The following is a 12,010-nucleotide window of genomic DNA, read 5'->3' as shown; positions in this document are numbered from 1 at the left end:
GGAGCCACAGATGAAGTCCTGGCTTGCAGAGCAGGTGGGAAGAAGCATCATTTAATACTTTTATTATGACAGCGTTCAAACATACACAAAGGTAGAGAGCATTGCTCTGTGAATCCCCATATACTCATCACCCAGATTCCACAATTACTAAGATTTTGTCACTTTTGCTCCTTCTGCTCTTTTCTTTTTGTCCTTTTTTTCTTGGCTGAAATATTTAAAATTAAATGTTATTTCACTTTATACTGCAGTATGCATCTCCAGGAAATAAGGACCTATTCTTATATCACCTCAAAGCCATTTTTATGTTCAAAAAAATCCAACAAATTCCTTGGCATCATAAATACTCAGTCCATAATTGAATGTCCCCAACTGTCTCCAAATGCCTTTTTATAGTTGGGTTGTCCAAATCAGGAACCAAATAAGGGCCATGTCTTAATCATCTAATATGGCTGTAACAGAAATACCATAAGTGGATGGCTTTCACAAAGAGAAATTTCCTCACAGTAAAGTAGGCTAAAAATCCAAATTTGAGGTGTCAGCTCCAGGAGAAGGCTTTCTTTCTCTGTTGGCTCTTGGAGAAGGGCTTTGTCCTCAATCTTGCCCTCGTTGAGGAGCTTCTCAGGCTCAGGGACCCTGGGGTCCAAAGGACGCACTCTGCTCCCAGTGCTGCTTTCTTGGTGGTATGAGGTCCCCAACTCTCTGCTTGGTTCTCTTTTCTTTTCCATGTCCCAGGGAAACTCCCTTTACACTGGATCAGGGAGGTGACCTGAGTAAGAGTGGTGTTACAATCCCACCCTAATCCTCTCAACATAAAATTACAACCACAAAATGGTGGACAACCACACAATACTGGTAATCATGGCCTAGCCAAATTGACACATATTTTTTGGGGGACACAATTCAATCCATGACATTCCACCCTTTGGCCCCCCAAAAATCATATCCTTGTAACATGCGAACCGTGTTCACCCCATCATATCATAGCAAAAGCCTGAACTCCAAGTCCAAAATTCAAAAATTCCTCCTCATCTGTGAAATCTAGAATACAGGTTATCTGCTTCCAATGGTACAATGGCAGGACAGGCACAAGCTAGACATTTCCATTACAAATGGGAGAAACTGAAGGGAAAGAAGGCATAACAGGCACCAAACAAGTCAGCAGAATACCTGACATTAGCTCTCAGAGCTTTGAAAATAATCCTCTGTTCTCTGAGACAATTTACACAATAACCCTGCCCTCCAGCCTCTAGGTATTGGCCACACTCTCTGGATTCTGAGTGGAGGCCTCTCGGCCCTGGGCTTCAGCTCCACCTTCCAGTCTCACTGGGACTGCAACACAGCTCCCTTGGTTTTAGGCGCACCATTCTCCTAGTCCATCTGAGTGGCAATTCCACCCGTAGAAACACCAGAGGCCACGGCTGCACCCTTTGTAACCCCTGAGGTCATAGTCATACCTTTTGAGATTGAGGCAGCTCGGCTTCTTATGTTGTCTCTTTAGCTTCTGCTTTCTGGTTCCTTGGCCTCTGCGCTCTTCGGACCTCACGCCCACATCTGCCCTGCTGTGACAAGTGTTCCAAAACTCTGTAGCTTCACTGATAATTGCCCAGAGGCACCCCACTCTGCTAGGAGGCTTCCTGCCCACAGGCATTCAGCTCTCTCACTCCGTTGGTTGGCTCCAGCGCCGGTCTCCTGGTTCTGCTGCTGCTGGTTCTCTGTTGTTGCTGCTTCTCTGCTGCTGTTGCAACTCCATCCACTCACAGTTTTGGAACTACTTCTACATTTTAGGTATCTATTAGAGCTGCACCCCACTCCTGGCACCAATTGTCTTAGGCGGGGTTCTCTAGAGAAACAAAACCAGTAATGCGTATAAATATATGTAGACATTTATATTAAGGAAACAGCTCACTTGACTGTAGGGGTTGGAACATCCTGAGTCCTTGGATCAGGATAGAGTCCTTTCCCAATTCACAGAACTGCAGAAGCTGGTGAACCCAAGATGAGCAGATTGGAGAGCAGAGATCCTGCTCACAGGTTGTGACAGTTGAAGAATCCCCAATGCCGGCAGGCAAAACCACAAGGTTTCACCTGAGTCACTTAGCTGCAGGAGCTGGTGAACCCAAGATAGGCAGGTTGGGGAGCAGGATTCTTGCTCGCAGGCCATGAAGATCAACAAATCCCAAGATGGACAGGTAAGGTGCTCACTCAAGTCCCAAGAACCAGAGGTCAGACAAGAGACAGCTGCTGGATCCAGAACAAGCCAACAACCTCTGTAAGGTGAGCAGGAAGGAAGTAGGCCGCAGAAGGCGGAAAGAGATGAAGGCTGAGGGGGCAGTGAGCCGCCATGGACCCCACCCCCACTGGTACCACTCAGCAGTTGCCATCATGTGGGTGACCACATATCAGATTTCAACAGTAAAGTGATCACAACATTAAGACACTGAGAATCATGGCCCAGCCAAGTTGACACACAATCTTAACCGTAACAGGCCACGTGTTCCATTTAGTAGTTATGTCTTTTTTTTTTTTTTTAACTCCCCTCTCACTTTTTTCCCCCAGCCATTGACCAGCTGAAGAAACTGAGTCTGTTTTTCTTTAGAATGAATGTCTCACATTCTGGGTTTGTCTGGATGTGTTTGCTTGCTTCCTCATTTTGTCATTTAAATTGTTCCTCCATGCTCTGTATTTTCTATGTAATGGAAGTTAAGTGTAGAGGCTTGATTAGATTCATTTTAGGTTTTCGTTTGTCAAGAGTCCTTCCTAGGTAATGTCGAGTGCTTCATATTGCATTCCATCCAGAGGCACATGGTGTCTAGGTATGCCCCTTTTAGTGATGCTAGGATTCATCCGGGGGGTAAGGTGGTGACCGCTTGATTCCACCATTGTAAATTCTCCATTAACCACCATCGTTGGCTTTGCCTATTGATGATTCTTGCTTCAATCATTTCATTAGAAATTGCAAAATGATGATTTTTCTAAATCCATGTTCCTTCCACATTTGTTAGCTAGACTTCTGTAAATAAGAAGTCTTCTTGATCAATTAGAGATATTTGGTTACCCTGAAATGTAGTTTATACAGGACAGGCAGCACAAATGCTTAATTCTTTTTCTTTTTAATTGCCAATTTTCAGAATAGGCATTTGGGAGAAGCATCATTTTTAAAATAAGGTTTGAGGGTTTTAAAAGGTCTAGAAGAGCTGAGCAGGGATGGGTGGCCTGGATAGTGGGTGGGGAAGGAGTGGCTATTCTAGTAGCTGTGTCCAGCCCTTGTTCCCTTCAGCACATGAGCTGCACATGGGGTAGACGGACACTGGAAGCTTCAGTGTCCTGGCCTTTGGGCAGCAGTGAGGTGGACATGACACAGGCTGGCTGTGCAGACAGCTGTAGGACCCAACGAGTGATAGATAGAGACGTGAAGCCAGATATAGGGAGACAGAAAGGAAGATGGGAAGTGAAAAAAAAAAAAAAAAAAAACAACTAGACATAGAAGATAGGAAGAGAGACAAAGACAGAAGGGGAAACAGAAATGGAATAGAGAGCAAAATGAACCCAGAAGCAAAACAGGACAGAAAAGCAGAGTGATACAGGGAAAACCAAATGAAGACAGGGATTGAGATAGGGAAGAAGGCAAGAAAAAGACATGTTACATTGATTTTAAATTAGAAGGGAAAATAGAAGGAGAAATAGAGGGATAGAGAGTGGGGAGAACAAATGCAGAGACACAAGCTAGGTAAAGGCAGAATGTCCAAGTGACGGACTGAGAGAAGGAAACAGAAATGGAGAGTGAAATAGAAAGAAGGGAAGATTAACAGAAATAGGAAAGAACAAAAGGTCGCAGAGAAGGAGGCTGAGAAAAAGAAGATTGAAACAGACTAGTATAAGAGTTAGAAACCCTTGTGGTGTAGTGGTTAAGTGCTATGGGTGCTAATCAAAAGGTAAGCAGTTCAAAACCACCAGGTGCTTCTTGGAAACCCTATGGGGTAGTTCTACTCTGTCCTGTAGGGTTGCTGTGAGTTGGAATTGACTCCACAGCAATGGGTTTTTTTTTTTTTGGTTTTTATATGTGGATGAAATAACTGGGAGCCAGAGTCAAGGGTTCCTAGCTTCCCTCAGTCCCCAAGCCAGAGGAGCATAGATGTCTCAGATGGGATTATTGCTGTAATATTGAGGTCATGAAGCTCAGAGAGCTCTCAGGGATTTGAAAGGCAGCTGTCCAGCTACAGAGCACCAGGTTCTGAGAAGCTAAGGACTGTGAAGGTTGTCAGGATATCTGAGGGGAGGGAGGATCCAGGAACCCTCTGCTCAGCCTCCTTTTCTGGACCAAGGGCCACAGACCTTCTTTGCCTGATTCAAGGTGAGAGGTCAGGGTCCAGAGACTCTTGAGTCAATCAAGGAGATGGACAGAGGTCCAAGGAAAGAAGTGGCCCCTGGACAAAGGACCCCCTAACTTCTCTAGAGGAGGAGACCATTTTATCCACGTGAGCTGCAAAGGAGACTAGCAAAGAAGGGATCTCCAAGGAGGCTGACTAGAGGGAAAGAAATGGCCAACTTGCTCACCTTCAGGGGCCATGGGAAAGGCCCTGAGAACATTTTCCATTCCAGAAGTTGCAGAGGAGGAGGTTCTGGAGCCACCGGACGCTTGCCCAGAAACTAACTTCAAAGCACATGCCCCTTCTCACCCAGCAGGGACAGAGGCGGAGGCCAGGGGGCTGTTCACAGCCTGCTGCCTCTACCTGCCTCAGTGAGGGGTCCATCTGGAGCTGCTGTTGCTTCAAGCCCCATCTAGCCTGCCTCCCTGCCCTTACCCCCACTCCCCATCTGATGAGGGGTGGGTGTGGGGAGGTGGGAAGGACTCTGGAAACTGAGAAGGCAGCTACAGAAGGGCTCTGGGAGACTGATAATTTCTCAGGGGGGCAGCAGCCCTCCTATACTATCAGGCAGCACCCCTGAGAGGTGCGTTGCCCCCTGAAGCAGCAGCTGCAGTGGCCAGTGGAGCCTGGAGGGCCCCAGGCAGCCCCTCTGCCATGGCCACAGCTGTCGCTGCAGCTGTCACTGCAGCCCAAGCGGGAGCTCGGATAGGCAGCTCGGCCCTTGGGGCAAGGGTAAATGGGGCAAGGTGGGAGGTGACTGCAGGTCAACGGTGGACTGGCACAGAGAATGCAGGAGGTATGGGGACCAACCAAGGATGGACAGGCAGGGCAGGGAGGGCAGAAGCAGGTGCAGGGTGGGCCAGGAAGGCTGGGACAGGAGGGGCAGGTAGCTGTGTGAGAGGGACAGGCAGTGCAGGAGCAGATGGGAGGGAGACAGGCAGGGCAGGGGCAGGCACAGACAGAGTGGAGACAAGACAGGCAAGGAGAGGCAGCTGGTGGGCTGTGCCCAGAGAGAGTAGGAGGCTGTTGGAGGGCAATTTTCTTGTTGCGAGGTCCCACGCGTAGCCCCAAAGAGAAGTCCATTCCATTCAGCTGCAGGAGCGGCCAGGCTGGGGGCTAGGTGAAGAGGAATGGGGAAGAGCAGGAGGGGCAGACTGTGGGGGCAGGGACGGGAGCAAGATTAAACCTAAGACACGCTGAGCCTTGCTGATCCTGCAGGGAGCTCAGCCCTCCCCTTCCAGGCCTGCCTAGCAGTGCTCTCCTGCTACCCTCCCCTCAACTGAAAACCCTCCAACCACACCAGACCAGAACTTGTTCTTCAAATATGATGCGCACTTTCATGCCTCCCGTCCTTTGTTCACACCGATCCTTCTGCTTGCAGTGCCCTATTTCTCTTCTCCACCTCGCAAGGTCCTATCCCCTGGGAGGCCTTCCCCTTCATTCAATCAAAAAGTATTTCTTGAGCCCTAGGCACCTGCCACCTGCCTGGGTGAGGCTCCCCACCCATCACTCTCCAATCCTGATGGGAGAACTGCTGTTTCAGGCCCCAAGCAGCCCACGGAGGGGACTCAGGGAAGAAGCAGGGGCAGCAGCAGCAGCAGAAGAGCTCTGGGAGACTGATATTGGTGGCAGTAGGCAGGGGAGGTGGGATGCGTGAATTCTGGGAGTTTCCAGGTATGGGGATGGGGGTGCCTGGCTGTCCCTGGAAGACTAGCAACCAGTCTGGGTGGTGCAGTGGTTAAGAGCTTGACTGCTAACCAAAAGGTTGGCAATTCTTCGAATCCACCAGCAGCTTCCAATTCTACTCTGTCCTATAGGGTCACTATGAGTTGGAATCAACTTGATGGCAACGGCTTTGTTTTTTTCGTTTATATCACGCATCAGGCACTGGCCTTGGTAGTGGGCAAGACAGCTACATGTCCCCTCTGATGGTGTTTCTGCAAGAGAGAATGGTGAGGCAGGGTGGGGGACAAAAACAAACAGGTAAACAAAGGAACAAATTAGCTTATTTCAGGGCATTAGAATGGTTATGAAAAAGCAGAATGATATGATAAAAAGTGACTCAGAGAAAGATGAATCAGTCATCGAGGACAGCTAAACAGCCCCCAACAGTCTGGTCTGACAGCCATTTAGCACTTTGGGAGAGAGAGCGTCTATGAAGCACTGCAGACAGAGGGAGAGCTGCCTGAGGTTAGATGGACTCCTGAAGGTTGGGATATGGAGAAAAATAAAACTGAGACAGGCATAAGAAGTGGTGGAGGCTACTGTCTAAAATGGGGATGATCAGGGAAGGCATCACTGAGAAGTGACTTTTTAGTGAAGACCTGAAGGAAGTGAGGGAGCCGGCGATGGAAATAACTAGTGGAAGAACATTCCAGAGAGCAGAGACAGCGAGTGCAATGAGAAAAGGGGAGCGTAATAAACAGCACAGGTCAGAGAGTAAGGCAGGGGCTCCATCACACAGGGCCTTGGGAGTCATGGCAAGGAGCTTGGATCTTATGCTAAGTAAAAAGGGAAAACCACTGGAGGGTTTTAAGTAAGAAAGCGTAGGAGTCTTCTTAGTCCTACACCTGCCCCTGGGTAGAACGTTCTGCTTCCTGTGTAATTGGCACAACCACTTTGGAAAACAGTTTGGCATTATCTGTTCCAGTCGAGCCTGTACATCATAGACTTTGACTCTTAGTTCTATATCCCAGAAGAACTCTTGTCTGCGTGTACTGGGAAACATGCAGCAATGTTCCTAGCAGTATTGTTTATAGTAGCCCAAACTGAGAACAGATCCAATATCCATCAGCAGTAGAATGAAAAAAAAAAATGATATATTCATGCTATGGAAAACTATGCAACAATGAAAATGAACAAAAGAAAGCTATGTGCAATAGCTTGGCTATATCTCCCAAACAAGATGTTGAGCAAAATAAGACACGAAAGAGTAGTACAATATTTCATTTATATGATCCTCAAAAACAGGCAAAATTAAGCAATATTATTTAGGGATACATGCATAGTTTCTGACACTATAAAGAAAAACAAGGACATAATTATCACAAAAGTCAGACTGGTGGCTACCTTTTAGGGGAAGAAGGGAATTAGGAGCTGGAAGGGACACATGGGGAGCTTCTAGAGTACAGGAAATACTATTTTTTGATCTGGACGGCAGTTAATTCCAGTTTATTCACACTGTTCATAATATATATTCTCCATACCTAAAGAGAAAAGTACTGCTTCTTTCTTTGCTCCATAGCACCGTGTTGAGATCCGTATCCTGAAGTTTGACACTTCCTAGTCCATACACCTGCCCTTCCCACCAGACCTTGAAGACAGATGGCCACCTTCTATGTATTCCTGGCACCTATCAGTGCCTAGCATACAGCAGATGCTCAATAAAATTTTGCTGAATTGCACTGAATTAAATCCCAAAGTCTCTTATCCCATACAGAGGTAGGCAGGTTCAGGAAAAAGGGCGGAAGTATATTGCGGTGAAGAGAACTCAGGACCACCAAGACCTGGATTCCCATTTTAGCTCTGTTGCTACCTAGCTGTGTGATATTGGACAAGTCACTTAACCTCTCTGGTTCTCAGTTTCCTCCTCTGGGAAATGAAGATGATAACTGCTACTCTCTGAACTGCTATTTGGATTCAATAAGATAATATAATACCTAGCACAATGTCTGGTACATAGTAAGTACACAAAGGATAACTTCCCAATACCACCCCACCCCAGTCTCACATCTTTTCTTCAGAAGATTCCACAAGAACAGGCAGCCAAACATCAAAGATGGCCCCAGAGGGTGGGCTCACATCCTTGGGTCCTCTAGGGCTGGAGAGGAGCTGTAGTCTGACAGACAGGGAGATTCACTGAAGCTGAACAGAACCCAGGCAGTTGGTGGGAGTTGGCAAGGGAGGCAGGACACCCAGGTCCTGGGAGTTTCCACGGAGGGGAAGTCCCAGGTGTGGGTGCAGGGGTGCCAAGCTGGCCCCACCCAACACCCTGGCCCCAGGGGATGTGGGCACAGGGAGGAAAGTGGGTCAGAGCAAGGCTGGAACTTAACCCCACTGGTTCCATAACCTCTTTGCCAGCTCTGGAGGAGGTGCAGCCACAGAGGGCCTGCTCCCTCCTCTAAGGGACCTCAGTTCCAGGACCCTCTACTTTCTCCAGACCTTGTGTGGAACCTTAGTGCCTGGGCAAGAAGAACTGGAAGTTCCCCAGTAGACAGGGAAGAGATACCTCCCAGATCCTAGATGGAGGTTCTGTGCAAACAGACTGCTACACCCACACAGATTGACTGGCAGACACCTTAAGCACTCACCTCACATACACTCCAGGCAACCTTGCAGGCAGACAAGCTTGCTCCAGAGAGTAGGACAGGTCAGGGCTGGGGGTGGGGCAGGGGCCGCGGGGAGGAGAAGGCTTTTCTGTCTGGTGAGGCTCCAGCTGGGCAAATGCAGGAATCCCTCAACTAGGGGATTCGCCAGTTTGGGTCCTTGTTTTCTGTGGTATAATCTCAGGGGCTGAGCCTGTGGATTGCCTCTGTTTACCTTTCTGGGGGAAGAGATGAAGGAACAGGTGGAATCATTCCAGGTGTCCCAAAGTCCAGCTTTGACTATTTGGAGGTGTTATTATCTTTCCTTTGTGACATAGCAAAATCCAGCTGAGGAGCAGGAATAGAGGGTCCCTCTTTTTTCTGGGGGTCAGAGTGGCTGAGTCAGGACCCTGACACTGGAGTCTTTGCACATACTCTTCCCTCCCTTCTCTCTACTCTCTTCCTCACTTTTTTCCAGGAGCCTTTCCTGATCTCCTGGCTGGGGAGAAATCCTACCACTACCCAATCTCATGACACCACATGTCTCTCCACTATGAATATCTCAGCTGCAGTTTTGTGGATTATTTGATAACGTCTGACTCTTCTACCAGACTGTAAACCTGCCAGGGCAAGGACCACACCTGAGTTTTCCCGGGGCCTAGCACAGTGCTGGAGCCCTGGTGGCGCAGTAGTTAAGAGCTACGGCTGCTAACCAAAAGGTCGGCAGTTTGATTCCACCAGCTGCATTCTTGGAAACCCTATGGGGCAGTTCTACTATGCCCCATAGGATCACTATGAGTTGGAATTGACTCAACGGCAATGGGTTTAGTTTTGGTTAGCACAGTGTTTGGCACACAGTGAATGTTTAATAAAGATTTGTTGAATTAATGAATGGTGTATGTTCCAGGAAGACATTCCTAGAGTTGTTTAGGCTAGTTCTGGGTTTCAAAATTGAGGCCTTGTTCTGTAGTCTGATCCGGGCAGCACTGGGGCTGGTAAGGACCTTCCACACACAAACTCATTCAGCAGGAGAGCCAACAACCTGGCAAGCAGCAGAATAGGCCTGACATAAGGGTTGGAGTTGAGCAAGTACTGGGGGCAGGGTTGGCATTAGCCTTGGCATAGCGCAGGCCTAAGGGGAGGAGGTGGAAGAGGAGGGGAGGAAGGGAAAGAAGACCCATGTTGTACAAAACATGTTTTCATCACATGCTCCCTGGGTGCCCTGGTCTCCAAGCCCCGACAGCACTTCCGTGCCTTAATGATGTCCTCGGGGGTTGTAACACAGCCTCCCCCCACTCCTGCAGACATCTGCCAGCCACCTCTGAGCATGGCACAGGACATCCCCCACAGCATCAGACTGGGCCTGGAAAAATGGCCTAGTCAGTGTCCTTAGGCTGGTGGCAAGGGGACAAGGGTGAAAATTAAGAGTGGGCAATATAGCAAAGTCAGGGCAGGTGGGACAGATGTCTGGATTCTTTTCCTTTCCTCATAATCTCTCTTTTTGGTCTTTGCTCTCTGATGAAGGGAGCAATGGAAGCCTAGCTCTAGAGCCCCCTAAGGTTATCATCTCTCCAAGTTGCCAGGGTGACAGAGTGGAGCAGCCACAAACAGAGCAAAACCTAGAAATAGGGATGATCTAAAGGAAAGAGAAATGAAGGGAGCCCCCTCCACCAGTTCCCAAACTGAGGGGCCCTCTCTCCAAGCCTGCTTCTGGAATCCTGGGCAAAACACTGGCTCCATTGCAGGATGGGGAGTGAAGGGCAGGGAGAAGAATCTGACCTCCTCTTGATGTCCCTCCTCCCTACTCCCCAATCTGCCTTTGCTGTTTGGTTTGACTTCCAGCCTGCTGCAGCAAACAGACCCCAGTTGTTAGGTCCTGGGGAGGGGCAGGAGAGGGGGCGAAGGTGGCATTGGGAATTCCGAAGGCAGGAGCTGGCATAGGGCGGGTCTTCCCGGGCATCGCCCCCCTGGCTGCTGTGGCTGACTGGGGACAAAGGAGGCTGCCAGAAGGGAAGAGTTACAGTTACTAAGATGGATGGATGGACAAATGCCCACCAGAGACAAAGTCAGAGGCAGACAAGACAAACCTCGACAAAGAAGAGGGCAGAGACAAATGGAATCTTTTCCCATTTGAGGCTACCCCAAGTGTTTTGTCCCCTGTTTTAGCTTCCCTGTCCCCATCTGCTACCCTGGCCACATAATCTCAGAGCTCCAGCTCTTGACCTCCCAGCCCAGCCCTGAGCCCCTCTGAAGAAAGAGAAGGGGGAGAGCTGAGAGAGGCGATCCCAGCAGGGAGCGCGTCATGGGGGTGGTGCCTGGTTCTGTGTCAGGATGCCCAGCCAGGGAGGGAGTGGTGCCCTTGCCTGGTTCCCGAGGACAGGAGACTCATTCACTGTAAACCAAGTACAGATGTGCTGTTGGGGGGGAGGGGAGAAATTGGGGCCACATTCCCAAACCGCAGCTGGGCCTTCCCTCCTTCCGCCAGGCACCACCAGGACAGGAGGGGTTAACTTTGCTGCCTCCCAGTTTAAGCCCTGCCACATAGGCGGGGCTGCCATCCCATCCCAGCCTGGAAGCCTGGGTCCAACTCCCTGACACTCACTCCTCCCACACTGCTGAGAGTTGCTCCCAGGGTAACCAAGCAAAGTCAACAGCAGCCAGGCCACCTGGGGACGGGACCCTGGAGTACCTACTCCCAGTTCTTCCCACCCCTGGAGTGAAAAGGAGGGCCTTGTCTGCACCCCTATTGATGTGTCCAGGCTCTCCTGAGATGGTCACAACATGCCTCTTCTCTTCCCTCCCCTTCACCTGACTCTGGCTGCCAAAGTGGCCTTTCCCAGGAGGGAGGACACCTGGCCTCCAGGGTGACAGCAAAGACAGAGCAGAGTAATTCCAATACGGAAAATGTGATGTGACTCAGGAGTCCAGGTCCCAAGTGCTGACCACCCTGGGAGTGTTGCCAGGGAAGGTCCTTTGTGCATCTCTCTCTCCAGCCTTGGAGAGTAAAACCCCTGGGTTCCCACCTTAGGGCTGACAGTCTGTGATGGTCATGTTGAAGTCAGAGGCTGTCCCCATTAGACACTGACTGTACACAAGCACACACACACACAGACACACACACACACAGAGTCAACATTTATGGTGTATCTACAAGGCAGGCAGGCAGGCAGGCAGGCAGGCAGGCAGGCAGGCAGGCAGGCAGGCAGGCAGGCAGGCAGGCAGGCAGGCAGGCAGGCAGGCAGGCAGGCAGGCAGGCAGGCAGGCAGGCAGGCAGGCAGGCAGGCAAGCTCTGGCTAAGGCAGACACACACCCTTTGCCTGGGCTTTCTCCTTCACACCC

General features: G+C 49.8%; 1 protein-coding gene across 1 annotated transcript; it reads right to left on the bottom strand.

Annotated features, from left to right (window-relative positions):
• Nucleotides 1–4,779: 4,779 nt before the first annotated feature.
• Nucleotides 4,780–5,604, bottom strand: LOC126075481 (uncharacterized). The gene has a single exon (XM_049883264.1). The coding sequence runs from the start codon at nt 5,448–5,450 to the stop codon at nt 4,923–4,925; it is 528 nt and encodes a 175-aa protein (XP_049739221.1). The 5' UTR covers nt 5,451–5,604; the 3' UTR covers nt 4,780–4,922.
• Between the last annotated feature and the right edge of the window lie 6,406 nt (nt 5,605–12,010).

Source organism: Elephas maximus, chromosome 4 (assembly GCF_024166365.1).
Source record: "Elephas maximus indicus isolate mEleMax1 chromosome 4, mEleMax1 primary haplotype, whole genome shotgun sequence".
NCBI classification, from domain to species: domain Eukaryota; kingdom Metazoa; phylum Chordata; class Mammalia; order Proboscidea; family Elephantidae; genus Elephas; species Elephas maximus.
This window is presented reverse-complemented; position numbering and strand designations above follow the sequence as displayed.

Excerpts from the sequence above, each read along its gene's own strand:
- LOC126075481 (XM_049883264.1), bottom strand. The coding sequence starts at position 5,450 with ATGGACTTCTCTTTGGGGCTACGCGTGGGACCTCGCAACAAGAAAATT.